At 36.6% G+C, this 17,422-nt stretch overlaps 1 protein-coding gene across 1 annotated transcript in view; it reads left to right on the top strand.

The window, feature by feature from the left end:
• The window catches only part of Fbxl13 (F-box and leucine rich repeat protein 13), a 208,680-nt gene that overhangs the window by 117,243 nt on the left and 74,015 nt on the right, over positions 1 to 17,422 (top strand). Inside the window, exons 13-15 of the mRNA XM_005319523.4 lie at positions 15,776 to 15,874; positions 16,444 to 16,561; positions 16,656 to 16,818. Of these exons, the coding sequence (XP_005319580.1) occupies positions 15,776 to 15,874; positions 16,444 to 16,561; positions 16,656 to 16,818 (380 nt within the window). The remainder of the gene's footprint in view (positions 1 to 15,775; positions 15,875 to 16,443; positions 16,562 to 16,655; positions 16,819 to 17,422) is intronic.

Raw genomic sequence — 17,422 nt, 5'->3', positions numbered from 1 at the left:
ATATCAAATAAAATAGATTTCAAGCAGAAGTTAATCAAAAGGGATAAAGAAGGACACTTCATACTGCTCAAGGGAACCATACACCAACAAGACATAACAATCATAAATATATATGCCCCAAATAATGGTGCAGCTATGTTCATCAAGCAAACTCTTCTCAAGTTCAAGAGTCTAATAGACCACCATACAATAATCATGGGAGACTTCAACACACCTCTCTCACCACTGGACAGATCTTCCAAACAAAAGTTAAATAAGGAAACTATAGAACTCAATAACACAATTAACAACCTAGACTTAATTGACATATATAGACTATACCACCCAACATCAAGTAGCTACACTTTTTTCTCAGCAGCACATGGAACCTTCTCAAAAATAGATCATATATTATGTCACAGGGCAACTCTTAGACAATATAAAGGAGTAGAGATAATACCATGCATCGTATCTGATCATAATGGAATGAAACTGAAAATCAATGATAAAAGAAGGAAGGAAAAATCATGCGTCACTTGGAGAATGAACAATAGGTTACTGAATGATCAATGGGTTTTAGAAGACATCAAGGAGGAAATTAAAAACTTCTTAGAGTTAAATGAAAACACAGACACAACATATCGGAATCTATGGGACACATTGAAAGCAGTTCTAAGAGGAAAATTCATTGCTTGGAGTTCATTCCTTAAAAAAAGAAAAAACCAACAAATAAATGATCTCATACTTCATCTCAAAATCCTAGAAAAGAAGAGCAAAACAACAGCAAAAGAAGTAGAAGGCAAGAAATAATTAAAATCAGAGCTGAAATTAATGAAATTGAAACAAAAGAAACAATTGAAAAAATTGACAAAACTAAAAGTTGGTTCTTTGAAAAAATAAATAAAATCGACAGACCCTTAGCCATGCTAACAAAGAGAAGAAGAGAGAGAACCCAAATTACTAGCATACGGGATGAAAAAGGCAATATCACAACAGACACTTCAGAAATACAGAAGAGAATCAGAAATTATTTTGAATCCTTATTCTCCAATAAAATAGAAGATAGTGAAGGCATAGATAAATTTCTTAAGTCTTATGATCTGCCCAGATTGAGTCAGGAGGATATAGACACCTAAACAGACCAATAACAATAGAAGAAATAGAAGAAACCATCAAAAGACTACCAACTAAGAAAAGCCCAGGACCAGATGGGTATACAGCAGAGTTTTACAAAACCTTTAAAGAGGAACTAACACCAATACTTTTCAAGCTATTTCAGGAAATAGAAAAAGAGGGAGAACTTCCAAATACATTCTACGAGGCCAACATCACCCTGATGCCTAAACCAGACAAAGACACTTCAAAGAAAGAAAACTACAGACCAATATCTCTAATGAACCTAGATGCAAAAATCCTCAATAAAATTCTGGCGAAATAGATTCAAAAACATATCAAAAAAATTATACACCATGATCAAGTAGGATTCATTCCTGGGAAGTAAGGCTGGTTCAATATACGGAAATCAATAAATGTTATTCACCACATCAATAGCTTTAAAAATAAGAACCATATGATCATCTCGATAGATGCAGAAAAAGCATTCGACAAAGTACAGCATCCCTTTATGTTTAAAACTCTAGAAAAATTAGGGATAACAGGATCATACCTCAACATTGTAAAAGCAATCTACGATAAGCCACAGGCCAGCATCATTCTGAATGGAGAAAAATTGAAGGCATTCCCTCTAAGATCTGGTACAAGACAGGGATGCCCTCTCTCATCACTTCTGTTCAACATAGTCCTCGAAACACTGGCCAGAGCAATTAAACAGACGAAAGAAATTAAAGGCATAAAAATAGGAAAAGAAGAACTTAAATTATCACTATTTGCAGGTGACATGATTCTATACCTAGCAGACCCAAAAGGGTCTACAAAGAAACTATTAGAGCTAATAAATGAATTCAGCAAAGTGGCAGGATATAAGATCAACACACATAAATCAAATGCATTCCTGTATATCAGCGACAAATCCTCTGAAACGGAAATGAGGACAACTACTCCATTCACAATATCCCCCCAAAAAATAAAATACTTGGGAATCAACCTAACAAAAGAGGTGAAAGACTTATACAATGAAAACTACAGAACCCTAAAGAGAGATATTGAAGAAGACTTTAGAAGATGGAAAAATATACCCTGTTCATGGATAGGCAGAACTAACATCATCAAAATGGCGATATTACCAAAAGTCCTCTATAAGTTCAATGCAATGCCAATCAAAATCCCAATAGCATTTCTTGTAGAAATAGATAAAACAATCATGAAATTCATATGGAATAATAAAAGACCCAGAATAGCAAAAACAATGCTAAGCAGGAAGTGTGAATCAGGCGGTATAGCGATACCAGACTTCAAACTATACTACAGAGCAATAGTAACAAAAACAGCATGGTACTGGTACCAAAACAGGCGGGTGGACCAATGGTACAGAATAGAGGACACAGTAACCAATCCACAAAACTACAACTATCTTATATTTGATAAAGGGGCTAAAAGCATGCAATGGAGGAAGGATAGCATCTTCAACAAATGGTGCTGGAAAAACTGGAAATCCATTTGCATCAAAATGAATCTGAATCCCTTTCTCTTGCCATGCACAAAAGTTAACTCAAAATGGATCAAGGAGCTTGATATTAAATCAGAGACACAGCGTCTGATAGAAGAAAAAGTTGGCTATGATCTACATACTGTGGGGTCGGGCTCCAAATTCCTCAATAGGACACCCATAGCGCAAGAGTTAACAACTAGAATCAACAAATGGGACTTACTCAAACTAAAAAGTTCTTTCTCAGCAAATGAAACAATAAGAGAGATAAACAGGGAGCCTACATCCTGGGAACAAATCTTTACTCCACACACTTCAGATAGAGCCCTAATATCCAGAGTATACAAAGAACTCAAAAAATTAGACAATAAGATGACAAATAACCCAATCAATAAATGGGCCAAGGACCTGAACAGACACTTCTTAGAGGAGGACATACAATCAAATTGTACATGAAAAAATGCTCACCATTGCTAGCAGTCAGAGAAATGCAAATCAAAACCCTAAGATACCATCTCACTCTAGTAAGATTGGCAGCCATCATGAAGTCCAACAACAACAAGTGCTAGTGAGGATGCAGGGAAAAGGGTACACTTGTTCATTGTTGGTGGGACTGCAAATTGGTGCAGCCAATTTGGAAAGCAGTATGGAGATTTCTTGGAAAGCTGGGAATGGGACCACCATTTGACCCAGCTATTCCCCTTTTCGGTCTATTCCCTAAAGACCTAATAAGAGCATGCTACAGGGACACTGCTACATCGATGTTCATAGCAGCACAATTCACGATAGCAAGATTGTGGAACCAACCTAGATGCCCTTCAATAGATGAATGGATAAAAAAAATGTGGCACTTATACACAATGGAGTATTACTCTGCATTAAAAAATGACAAAATCATAGAATTTGGAGGGAAATGGATGGCATTAGAGCATATTATGCTAAGTGAAGCTAGCCAATCTTTAAAAAACAAATGCCAAATGACTCCTTTGATATAAGGGGAGTAACCAAGGACAGGGTAGGGACGAAGAGCTTGAGAAGAAGATTAACATTAAACAGGGATGAGAGGTGGGAAGGAAAGGGAGTGAGAAGGGAAATCGCATGGAAATGGAAGGTGATCCTCAGGGTTATACAAAATTACATATAAGAAGAAAGGAGGGGTAAAACAAGATAATACAAGTGGAAGAAACGATTTACAGTAGAGGGGGTAGAGAAAGAGAAGGGGAGGGGAGGGGAAGGGAGGGGGGATAGTAGAAAATAGGACTGACAGCAGAATACATCAGTCACTAGAACGGCAATATGTCAATCAATGGAAGGGTAACTGATGTGATACAGCAATCTGTATACGGGGTAAAATTGGGAGTTCATAACCCACTTGAATCAAACTGTGAAATATGATATATTAAGAACTATGTAATGTTTTGAACGACCAACAATAAAAAAATAAATAAAATAAATACCATGTAGCTATAGCCTTAAAAAAAGAAGAAGTTAATTGTATACTATATAATCTCATATATATGAAAGAAGTCCAACCCAAACTTCTTTCTCAAATTCTGGACTCATACCTTAAAAAAAAAGTCTTAAAATAACTCCTTGCTCCACCACAGTCTTTCTCATTTTAGTTAATGGTAGCTACATCTTTATAATTGCTTAGGCCAAAAATTTTTGTCATCTGTTATATATTGAATTGTGTGTTCCCCCAAAATGTATATGTTGATATCCTAACCACCAGTACCTCAAACACAGGTCACTGCAGATGCAATTAGTTAAGATGAAGTCATCAAGTGTGGGCCCATAATCCAATATGATTAGATGTCCTTATAAAAAATAAAAATCAGACAGGGACTCAAGCATCCAGCAAGAACATTGTGAACATGAGGACAGTCACCAAGAAGAGAGGCCTAGGAACAAATCCTTTCCTCAGAGCTCTCAGAAGGAGTCAAATCTATGGACACCTTGATCCCAAATCTCAAGCCTCCAAAACTATGAGAGAATGAATTTCTGTTGTTTAAACCCTCCAGTTTGTGGTATTTTCTTATAGCAAATGTCACCCTTTAATCACTTCCCCAACCCCAATTCCTTTCCTTCCAACATCCATTCTGTTAGAAAGTCCAGTTGACTCTTTTTTTTTTAATATTTATTTTTTAGTTGTGGTTGGACATAGTCCCTTTATTTTATTATGTATTTTTATGTGGTGCTGAGGATTGAACCCAGGGACTCACACATGCTAGGTGAGAGCTCTGTTGCTGAGTCACAATCGCAGCCCTCCAGTTGACTCTTCCAGCAAAATCCATCCAGGATCTGACCACCTCTCAGTGTCTCCACAGCCACCACTCCAGTCCAGGTGGCCCTGAAGAAGTGTGCTCTCATCACAGTATGTAGAATTATTATTTGAAACCCAAGTCAATGTCCTTCCTCTGCTCAAATACCTGGCAAGGCTTCCTGTTGACTCAATAAAAGAAAAGCCCTGGAAGGACCTAGAAGGCCCCTTGTAATCTGCCTTGTCCTCTAGTTGCCTCTCTGACATCATTTCTCTGACTCTCCTTCTTGCCAACTTTATTCCAGCCACATTGGCTGTCTTACTGTTCTTTAAAAAAAGTGGGGGGCAAGCTCCCACCTTAAGAGTTTTTTAGTGGCTGTTCTCCCTGCCTGGAATGTTCTTTCTTCAGATATCTGTATGGTTAACTTCCTCTAAGTCTTTCCTCAACTGTTCCCATGAATAACTGAATAAATGGATAAAAAGGCACAGTTAAAATGCTCCAAAGAGATTCACATTAGTTCATTTCAGAGCTTTCTAAAATAAGTTCATGTTTCTCTCAAAACCCCCAAATGGAAAATGTGGGTAGAATTAAGAGTTTTATTGGAGAGAACAAATCTATTCTATTGTACATGAGAAAGTGCCATTTGGGAGGGTAGGGATTCCTGGTTCTTGCTCCCCACTAACCTCTGCTCTGTTTGTGTAACTCCAGGGAGTCTCCTGTTACCATTAACTTGGAGTAGCTACTTTCTCTACAGATTCATGTGCATAACACAGAGTTATGGTACTGTGCAGGAAGCTGGGCGTGGAATAACCACAGACATGCTGGGAAGGACAGCTGTGTCCAAGCCAAATTCAGACTGAAACCCAAATGCTCAGAAAGCTACAATTCTGAACATGGAATGGGAGAAGGAGCCAGATGAAGAGTAGGGACTTTGGACCAATGTTCAGGTTTGCACATGCAGCTTCTGAATAATTAAAGGGACAGTAGGGAGAGCTTTCTGTGAGTTTTCTGCCTTTGAGCCCCCCACTCTTTCTTCATTTTCAGTCTCAATTGTTTCACTAGGTTCTTTTGCCCTCTGCCTAGACATCTCCATACCATCCCTCTCTCCTATTCACTATGCTAACTTGAAATTATCCTTTGAGACTCTGCTCAATCATAACCTTCCCGTCTGGGTTTTGACCTGTGCATCCTTTGACTATTGCACCTTTCATAAGCAGTCTCTCTGTATACAGTGGTCTGCTACCCTCCCCAGTGTGAGTGCCTTGCTGGCAGGAATGATACCTATACTGCATATAAGTATCCTTAGCACATAATATTATTCATGTCAAGATAGGACTGTGATCAGTGTTTGATGAATCAATGAGTGAATGAGACTGCAGAGAATTTCAGGGCATGGCTAGCCAGGTGCTTCAGATGGAAGCACAGGAGACTTGTTTGGTATCTTAGAAGTTGCCCACCTATTCTGGAGTAGGGTGTGATGATCTCTTCTTGTAAAGGGTTGAGTGTAACATTTCTTCAAACTTGAAGAAGAAAAGAGCCTAGGAAACTATGGAATACAAAGTGAAAGTATTTTTCATCAGTTATATTTCAGTTGCTACACAAAAATAAACAACAATGAAAACAGACTGCATCCCAGAAATGTTCAAATGATTGTTATACTCAGATGCAATAGTAATGGTTTATCAGTTACACTGTTAAATCTCTCTGGGACCCATGAAACTTAAAGAAAGGTTGTGCAAACTGCAAACTGAAAGATTACAAGGTCATTTCAGTTCATTCTAGACTACATGAATTCCAATCTTCCCTTTCATAGAGGCCAAGCTCATGGAAGGTCTTATTTGTTCACCCCTGGGGTTTGTGGTAGAGGTGGGAGAAAGCCACACAGACATGTCCAGGGACAAGTGTACTAGCCAAATTGAATAAAGATTGCATTAGCAAAGCTAGACTGGGAAGGGATTTCCCTCTCTCTCTCTCTCTCTCTCTCTCTCTCTCTCTCTCTCTCTCTCTCTCTCTCTCTCTCTCTCTCTCTCTCTGTCCTTTCTTTCTTCCTCCCTCCTTCTCTCCCTTTTTCTTTCTTTTCATGCATCAGAAGTCAGTGGGATGGTGAAAGGAGCCCAAAGTGAATTCAGGAGACCTGGAATCTGTTCATCCTACTGTGCCACCGACCAGTTGTGTAACCTTGGACAGTTACTTTTTTTTTTCTGCCTCAGTTCCCTCATCTGCAGCATGGCTAGGCTGGGCTAGATGATCTCTGAGACTTTTTTTTTTCAACATAGGATTTTGGTTTTCTATATGACCAACCATAACCACAGAAGGAGCAAGATTGGGAGAAAAGAATAATGGATTTTATTTGTCAAGGCTAAATTTTGAGTTCTTGTGATATATCTGGGTATAAATGACAAGAATTAATTGAAAGTAGAAGTCTGGTCCTTGGAATGGAGCTGGGAGTAGAGGTATAGATTTAGGAGTTTATCCCTAAAGGTTAATTCTATAAAATAATAAAAGATACTTGATTAGCTAAACTAGTTTTGAATTATCAGATTATGTATCAAAATGAATTTGTACATTTAAATTCAAAGCCATAATGCACTTATATTTGATTGATTTCATTTTCCTACATTCTAGGAAATAATAAAGGGCAGGATATTAATATTTGCTGAATCCATAGTGTAAATACTCTCATCATGTCCTGTTTGAAGTCACCAACTAGAGGTCACTGAACAGGGACTTGCAGGGAGCTGGGTAGGCAGCACACCATTATATAATATTTTCACCATGGAGATATGATAGACACAAATATCCTCAAAAGCACAAATAATGGTAATGTGGCAAAATAAGAGTGATGAGTTTGAGTATGCATTACCTTTGTTTTTAATACAACTTACATAATTTTAAGTTTATATGATTTAATTTTTAAAGGGCTGAGTTTCACAGCTGACTTATGTAGTTCCTGAAAATTAAACAACCAAAAATTTTAACATTTAAATTTAACTTGTGCTCACAAGTAGCATGAGTAAAATAGGGGAGTGACTTGCTTAAGATCACACAGAAAATATCTAGCCAAGGTTAGACCTCCATCCATCTAATACTAAAGACCAGACAGTTAACCACTAGACTATCATTTGAAGTGCTATGTTGCACATCATGAAAAAAAATATTCACTTGGGTTTGAAAAATACCATGTAGTCTTAAGTGTCATTTAATGAGGAGTTCTAGTGGAAAATCAGAAAAAATCACAGTGCCATTTCTGCTGTTTTGGCTCAGTTCTTTACCTCATTTTCTCTCTTAAAGGGATGCTTTAATATAGTCCTTTGAGAAAACTTGTAGAATCTATGAAAACTTTTTGATACATCTTGTAAATAAGATGTATGAATTTAAATGGTTTTTAAAATTAATTTGAACATAACTCTATGCTGAATCTCACCATCATGTGTATCCATAAGACACTAATTTGCAAAAAAAAAAACTGTAATAGTGGAAAGATCAATAGAGTAGAGAAAACAGAACAGAGGAATGGAGAAGGGTAGGGAAAGGAGAAGTACCAGGGACTGAATTAGAGCACACTGTATTCATGCTCTTATGATTATGTCAAAATGAATCCTAGTAACTAAAAAGAACCAATAAAACTCAAGTTAAAAAAAATAAAAATAAAGAAACAAACACCTATTGTTTAACATCCTGAGCTTAAAATAATCTCTTTGTAGTCAAGATGTATAAAGATTTTTATCATATTAAGTAGCAAAATTGAAACATCTGGCATCAATTTTTAGATCTTGAAGAATCAGATGACAAAATGATGAGTCTCAGAAGAGTAGGATCATGTTTCCCACTTCTGAAAAAAAGATTTGAAAAAATGTTTCATGTTTTCTGAAAACCATACTTACTTAAGTGTCTTCTCTGTTCCCTATCTTGGGAAGTGACTTACACATAGAATTTCATGAATTGTTCTCAAAACTCTGTTTTGGTCTTTGGACCTGGTGAAGCATGTGGTAGCTGTAAAGCCACCATCCAGTCTGCTACCCTATCAAACCTGCTACTCTAGCTTTGTGGCTCATTGTGTTGCAAGAAGGAAGTATAACAGGATTGTGATTCAATTTTTAAAGAAATGAAGCTTCATTATAATCCACGGGAAGCTCTGAGCCATTTGGCCATTGGTGAGGAAAAGAACAAGATAGTGTGTCCTAGACAAGAATGACAAAAGTTCAGGATGGTCCAGCCTGCTTCTGGCAGGTCGCAGCTCTGAGTCATTGTGCAGTGAATGCACACAAGCATTGGCCAGCACACTCGCCTTCCTGGCATCTGCAGGCTTCACTCATGTTGTGTTCTTGCTCCTCACTCACATCAGAAAATGAAAGTTTTTCTATGTTTGATTGTATGATGGTTTTAGATAAATATGTTAGTTTTTAACAACTGGCTGTATCAACCACCATCCTCTTTAGAACTATTAATTCTAATTTACATTCTACAAACAATTTGTTCAACAACTACTTGGTCTATTTGCAAAGCATCCTTGCACCATCCTCTGCATCAGGCACTGTGCTTACAATAAAGGATACAATGATGCTAAGATGCTGTCCATGTTTCTCCCCCCGGGATATTGAACATGTGCATAGATAACTACCATATCATCCTATTGGAGTTGGTCAGGAAGGGCTACTTAGTAGAAAGGCATTAGTGAACAGATACAATTTTAGACTGTAGAAGTAGGAGCAGTCAGGAGGAATGTATAGACCTGGAAACTATAGGATTGTTCAAAGAGAATTGGCAGGACCTCAAGAGGACAATCACTAAGCCTTCTAATATTTCAGAGCTTGTCAAGCCCTCTTAGCACAGACAGTATGGGAAATACTGCTATTGAAGATGCTTGGGGTGCATTTGAATGCAATAAAACAGAAGGTTTCATCGTGTTTTGGAGGAAAGCTTTTCTTTCCAGTAATTCATTCTATTTGCTAAGCCAGGCTTAAAGTCACTAAGAGGTCATGAAGGATATATGGATATGACTAAAGTCATTACATTACCCATTAGTCATTGGATACAGTGCTGTTAGAATGAGAGAAACAGCTGGAAATGGTAAAGGAACGCAGCTCGGGCCATGTCTATCTAAGATGGATATTTCTTGCTGTCATAGAGGGTCTGGCCCCATGTATATACATCTTCTCTGTGTTGCCAAACTGACTGATTCAGAGACACTGTTTGTAAAACAGAAGTAGAAAGAAGAAGGTTGATGAAATGTTATCATCGGTGTTGTAAATCCTTTCCTCCTTCTTGCCACCTTAGAGTGGCAGAGAGATGGGAGCTGGACCTTGGTGCTCAGCAATTTGGTCTTCATTTCATGGGGTTCACACAAAACTCATTTCCGTCACAGACAACTTTGTCACATCATGCTGATGGTTTGAGACCCATTCAGAGGCTGCTGGAGAGAATTTTCATGGAATCACCTAAGCTCTTTTGCCCCTATTAGGAACAGTAGCTATCTCATGGGCCTAGAGATTGGAACAACACTGGCAAAGCCAGTTTCCCCCACTTTCCAACCAGTGAGGGTTTAACCAGAAAAGGGCCAGGTGGCAGGGCTCCAGTTGGTGGCAAAATGGAAGCCACAGTCACTTCTCAACAAAGAGATCAGATCCCAGGTATTTTAAGAAAGAATCCTACACAGAAAATGCACAGATATCAGCTGGGATGAGGCTTGGAATTTTAAAGTGGTAAAATATTTTGCTTTTTCCCTTTAAAGAGAAAATTTTAATTTCAGATTTTATCCTCGTTATTTCAGCGAAGAGAACGCACAACTAATTGCTTGAGTGAAAAGATTCTGGCAGGAATATTTGAGTCATAAAATATTAGCCAAACTTCTTTTTGGATATTCTAATATAAACTTTGTGGGAAACTAAGCACTTCATGCCAGGACAAAGCTAAAAGTCTCTTCTCAGAGGTTCCTTCCACCCCCTTTTCTAGAAACTAATCTTATTGGTTGATAGCACCAAATTTTTGGCTGCAATGCAAGGAATCACCCAGCTGTGGTTGCTCGTTGCTATCATTTTTCCCCTTATTCAGGAAATCTTGTGCATTTGAATGCAATAAAACATGTGTTGTCATGAATATGTTTCTAAGACATTAAGAATGAAAATCTTGTTTGTTTATTTTGTGGAAGCCATTGTTTCATATACCAGTGCAGACAGAATGGACTAGGGCCTGGGATAAAGCGGTAGCACTCACAAGTATTGTTAAAAACAACAGTTTTTGGAGTCCTATGTCACAATGGGAAGAGGTATAGGTATAATGTCACTCTGGCCTTGGCTCTGCCATTGCTGTGTGGTTTAAGACAATTTATTCATACATTCTGCATTTATGTTATCTACTCTGTATCAGACCCTCTTTTTAGCACTGGGAACACACTGTGAGGAATAAAGAATCTGTATTACACAACTTCTCTGAGTATCATTTATTTATTTGCAGTGCACTGCAATGAGTTCTCAAGGTCCTCTACCCATAGTTCTTGATTTTTGACTTTTCTGTGGGAGAAAATAGTGCCCAGAAGAACAATAACAGGAAAAGTGATATCTGTTATTACATGGACAGATATTGTACAGACTAGCTACTTTTATATACATTGCCTACTTTGTTTTCTCAAGAAATCTCTTAAAAATAGATACTATATCTGTTTCATAAACAGGAAACAGAGTTGGAGTAGTTTAGTTCACTTTGTTACAAATGAGAAAGAGGCAGAATGAGACTCAATCCCAGCTCTGCTGACTCCGAATCCAGCATTATTTTCTCCTCTGCTCTCCATGGTTTTATATGTTCATTCATCTCCCCTGAACTTTTCTCTGGGAGAACTTATGGAAAATTTACTCAAGAATCCATTTTAATACAATACAAACTCTCTTGTTCTTGCTTTATGGAGTCTTTCATTAGCTTTCCCTATCTTCTTACCTACTAAACTTCTCTTAATCATTTAGGAGTGTTTTTGTGGCTTCATCCAAGGCCAGCACTCCTATGGCTTTTTTTCTGTTTATGCATTACCTTCTACTTGGAATCATTTTCAGTATTTCCTATGCCTAGTTGTGCATACTACTTCGAAGGCTGAGGCAAAAGGATCACAAGTTGAAGGCCAGCTTAGACAATTTAGAAAAAAACAGTCTCAAAAGAAAAAGATGAAAAAAAAATTCTTGCCTGTAGTCAAATTTTACACTCTTTCTCGGACTTCGTCATATTCCTCAATTTAATTCATTCATTACCTAATAGTTGTCCAACACAATAAGAAATTTAAAATATGACATAGGATCATGTCTTGGGGGAAAATAAGTTGCACAGATTATAGGAAACAGTTATGTGCCATTTATTCTTGGAGTTTCCCCACAAAGAGAGGTGTGTAGCAGTGTATGATTCAAAAATGGTCCAAGGTCTTCTTCATGCTACCCTTTCCCAAAAGATGCTTTTTCTGGTTATACCTGGTTATTGTAGAAAGTTTGAAAAACAGAAGTTACCATTCTTCAGAAATAATCACTGTTAACATTTTGGTGTAGTACATTTCTGTCTGTGATGGTTAGTTTTCTGTGCACTTTGTCTAGTCTAATTGTGTCAAGTTATTTAGTCAAACACTAGTCTAGATTCTTCTGTGAAGTCTTCTTTATTTTTTTTAGATTGATAAACATTTCAGCTAGACTTTGAGTAAAGCAGGCTATATTCCATAATGTGGGTAGACTCATCCAGTAAGTTATTCCTTCCAAGTAAAGACTCGAGTTGCTCCAAGAGCAAGCAATCCTGCCTTAAAACTTTAATATAGAAGCCTGTTTTCACACGAACTGATTTCTTAAAATCTCTCTATGTCCACATATTACCTAGTTGGTTCTGTTTCTCAGAAGACCCTGATTGATATATCTTCTTTCTACTTACTTATTTCCTCTGGATTAGTACTTCTCAAGCTGTAATGTGCAGATTAATTGCCTGGGGATCCTATTCAAGTGCAGCTTCCAAGTCGGTAGGTGGTGGGCTGAGATTCTGTATTTCTAATGAACTCACAGGTAATGTTGATTCTGTGGTCTGTGGACCACATTTTGATTAGCAAGACTTTATGTAACCAACTTTTTTTTAATTAGTCATGATCTCAGTTATTCTATCAAAACATTTGTATTAACTGTATTACACTCCATCAGATGGATTTCTATAGTTTGGTTAATGCATTTCTAATTTTTAGTTTGGGGTTAGTTTTATATATATATATATATATATATATATATATATATATATATAAATTCTGTGATAAATGCAGCCATGCACTGCATAATGATGTTGTGGTTAACCATGGACTGAATATAAGACAGCTATCTCATAGTGATATTATAGCAATCTTATTTTATGTCAGAACACTATGATGTTCATACAATGACAAAATCTAAAGGACATATTTCTCAGGATGTATCCCTATCATTAAGCCATGCATTACTGTATCCTTGTCCATAAATTTTAGGGTGAAACTCTATTTCCTTAGGATAATTTTGTCAAAGATTAATTCTTAGGCTAGAATAGATACATTTTCCCCCAGGTTTTAGAAGTATAATTTCCAAAAGTTTCTTTAGAAAAATTGTCTGAAATATACTTATACCCAAAAGTCTGGTTGTAGCTTCTTCAACTCTACATGCTTGTCTCTGATTTCAAGAACTTCCCTGGTCTTTTTGACTGTATGCTTGTATTGTCAGTGTCTGTTGGGCAACAGAACCTACCATATTTTCAGATTTCTCTGAATTCATTTGTACATTCTCCTACTTATTCGTGTAATAATGTTACTTGATTAATGTTGTAGACACCCTTCTGGGAGTTAGTGTAAAGGGGAATTAACCCTACGTGTATGGCAACAATCTGTTCTAATCTAAGAGTCAAGGACACTTCCTGAGGAAGTGACATTTGAGATGAATTTTGATTGTTTTGAAGATGTGGTCCTCAGTTCCCTAACTTTTGACTAGACATTTTAAATAGGTGGAGGCTGTGATGACAGAACCTTGGAAGTAACCTTGTTGAGAGATGATACACCTGAGGTCTCCAAGGGTCTCCCAAGAGGTCCACTGTAGCTGCTGTATCTCATTCTCCCTGCCATGCTTTTGTGAAGATAGCATTTCAGGGGGTTCCCCCTTCCATCTGCTCCTGGGTAGAGTTTCAGTTTCTCATTACTAAAGCTGAACGTCATTCATCTGATGTTCCAGCTATGTCTATTTGTTATAGGAAATAGAGCCTAAGAAAACAAGTTATTTTAAGGCTATTTATCATAGGCAAATATTTTGAACACTTTCTACCACTGTCAATCCACATTAATGTAGAGAATGATAATTGAAAAGAAAAAAATCAGTACTCTAAAGCTATAGTTTTCAAGAGTATAATACTAGCATATGTACAGACATATGGAATATAGACCAATGTACAGACATAAGTCAGATCAATGGAATAAAATCGAGAATCTAGAAATCCATATACTTATGGTCACTTGACACAAGGGTGTCAAGACAATTTGGGGAAAAGAGTATTCTCTTTAATAGCTGGTATTTAGAAAACTTATGTGTACATGCCAAAAAAGTACAAGTTGGACCCCTACCTCACACCAATAAAGAAATATAAGAGGTAAAATGATAAAACTCCAAGAAGATAAAACTCCAAGAAGAAAATATTGGGGGGTGAATCTTCATGACATTATATATGACAGTGAGTTCTTAGATATGATATCAGAAGCATGAACAAAAAAAGAAAAAAGATCAATTGGACTCATCAAAATTAACTTTTATTCATAAGAGACACTATTTTTTTAAAATGAGAAAACAATCTACAGAATGGGAAAAAATAATTCCAAATCATTATCTGATAGGGGTATATTATACAGAATATATAAAGAATTCTTACACTTCAATAACAAAAAATTCCAATTTAAAAATAGGCAAAAGACTTAGACATTTTCCCACAGAAGATATACAGATAGCTAATAAACAAATGAAAAGATGCTCAATATTATTATTATTGTGGATATGTAAATTAAAATGACAATGTTAAGTGTCCCTTCAAATCCTCTAGAAAATTCTTGAGAAAAAAATGGAAAATAAGTGTTGGTAAAGATGTGGAGAAATTTGAACCTTTCATTTGCAATTGTAGAAATTAGATTGTTAGCAAGGATGCAAAATGGTACAGTCACAGTAGAAGGAACTTTTGTGTTTCCTTTAAAAAGTAACTTAGAATTACATAATTCAGCAATTCTACTCCTAGACATATCCCAAAGAATTGAAAACTGGTACTCAAGCAAATAGGTGTGCACACACAGCAAAACTGTTCAAAATATGGAAACAATCCAAATAGTCATCCACAGACAAATGGATCAACAAAATGTAATATATCCATGTGACAGACTATTAGCAGATGTAATAAATCCATAAAAAGGAATGAGGTGCTGATATATGCTCCAGTGTAGTTAAGTCTCAAAACCATTATGCTAAGTGAAAGAAGTCAGGTACAAAAGGACACACACTGTGTAATACCATCTATATGAAACGTTCACAGATGGTCAATCCATAGAGACAGAAGGCAGGTCAGTGATGCCAGGGTTGAGAAAAGAGGCACATGTAGGGGATAACTACTTCAGAGTTTCCTTTTGGGTTGCTGAAAAATTTTAGGAACTAGATAAGGTGGTGTTTGCACAACATTATGAATGGTTAAATGATTTAGTTAATTGCTATTATATGAATTTCACCTCATAAAAACATTATATAATAAAGAAAAGATCAAGACTGGATTCTCTCTTCCCATTATATGTGCCATATTTTTATGGTTTCAGTTTTAAAACAGCAACAAAATGATGACATACCTTTGGTTATTAATATCTTGGAGTTTTGTTAGAGGCCATACTAATCGTTTCTCTTATGATTTCCATTTAAAATTTTTACTCTGTGCAATTCAGATTTCAGTCCAAGGCTTCAGGAACATTGCAAACAGCTGCTCTAAAGTTATGCATCTGACCATCAATGATATGCCAACTCTGACGGACAACTGTGTAAAAGTAGGTAGTGGAAAGTGCATTTTCTTCTCAGTCTCATTAGATAATGGCTTGAATTACTGAAAAATATAAATTGACTTTTCATTTTAATTAATAGTAAGAAAATAATTTAAAAATTTAAACACACATACACACACCCCTCCAGAAACATTTGAACATTTAAATTTAAATCCTTAAAAATCCTAAGAAACCTTGCTTCACAGTTAGGATATTTTTGTATCAGTGCTATTATAGCCTAAATTAAAAATTTAATTTTAATTTTCCTACCCAAGTACTAACCAGGTCCAAGCTTGCTTAGTTTCAATTTAATCTTCTATGTTAAACTGCCAAATTTTTCCCAGCATTTCATTTTCTCATAATCTTGAAACATGATATAATTCTGATTCCTCTGCATTACTCAAATATGAGCATATTAAAATATGTTGAAAAAATCCCATTTTCTTTGAAATTAGGGAAATTTAAAAGGTGCTGTGTCTCTGTAAATATATAGAGAAAAAATGACATCACTGCCTTGGTAAATTTGTTTATATACTATGTTTAATTTATTTAATCATCTTTTTTTCTTCTTAAAGGCTTTAGTTGAGAAGTGCCAAAGTATTACATCAGTGGTTTTCATTGGTTCACCCCATATCTCTGACTGTGCTTTCAAAGCTCTTTCTACTTGTGACCTCAGAAAGATCCGATTTGAAGGTCTGTGATATCAAAAATGTGGTTCAACCTTATTTTTTACTTTTTTTCTTGTGGCATTATGTATACAGTATTTATTTTTTCTTCTTTTAAGCAGGAAATAAAAGGATTACCGATGCATGTTTCAAATTTATAGACAAGAATTATCCAAATATAAATCACATTTACATGGTGGACTGTAAGGGACTAACTGATGGCAGCCTCAAGTCGCTTTCGCCTTTGAAGCAACTGACTGTGTTGAATTTAGCAAACTGTGTAAGGTAAGAAGGCATTCAGCTGAATATTCAAGAAAGACTGATGATCTAGGACATGTCTGTCTCTCCCATCAAGAAGCAAATTGGTTGGTGGGGTAAACATGAAAGTCAGTAGTCCAAGTGTCAATGTGAAGGGAAGAGCAGAGTTTTCTGGTAACTCAAAGGGGAGACACTGGACCCAGACCAGTTACATGGGGCTGCAGGGAAGTTGTCAGAGAGAGCTCAGGATATGAGGAATCGTGGGCCCTTGTAAGATTCAGTGAAGTTTGGGGCTGTCTTTCCTACCCACGGTTCTCATAGCTAGTTCAGTTAACAGGTTCATTTACCAAATGGACTTTATGACTTGCTTATGAGGAACCAATCTAACTGCAAGCTTTGTTAATGGTTAGATTTCTCCTGTGTGGGTTTTCTGACAAATGATAGTAAGTTCTTACTGAAACCCTTTCTTTAGCTGGGCCATAGTATTGAGCTGCTACCTTGGTATTTTCAGGTAAACAATGATCAAATTCTTGATGAAACCTCTACTTTAATAAATATTGCAGCAGCTTGCCTGTGTAAATTTTCTCACAGTTTCACAGGGCCAGATGATAACATTGTGATCAAAATGGCA

This window comes from Ictidomys tridecemlineatus, chromosome 2, assembly GCF_052094955.1.
Source record: "Ictidomys tridecemlineatus isolate mIctTri1 chromosome 2, mIctTri1.hap1, whole genome shotgun sequence".
Taxonomy (NCBI): domain Eukaryota; kingdom Metazoa; phylum Chordata; class Mammalia; order Rodentia; family Sciuridae; genus Ictidomys; species Ictidomys tridecemlineatus.
This window is presented reverse-complemented; position numbering and strand designations above follow the sequence as displayed.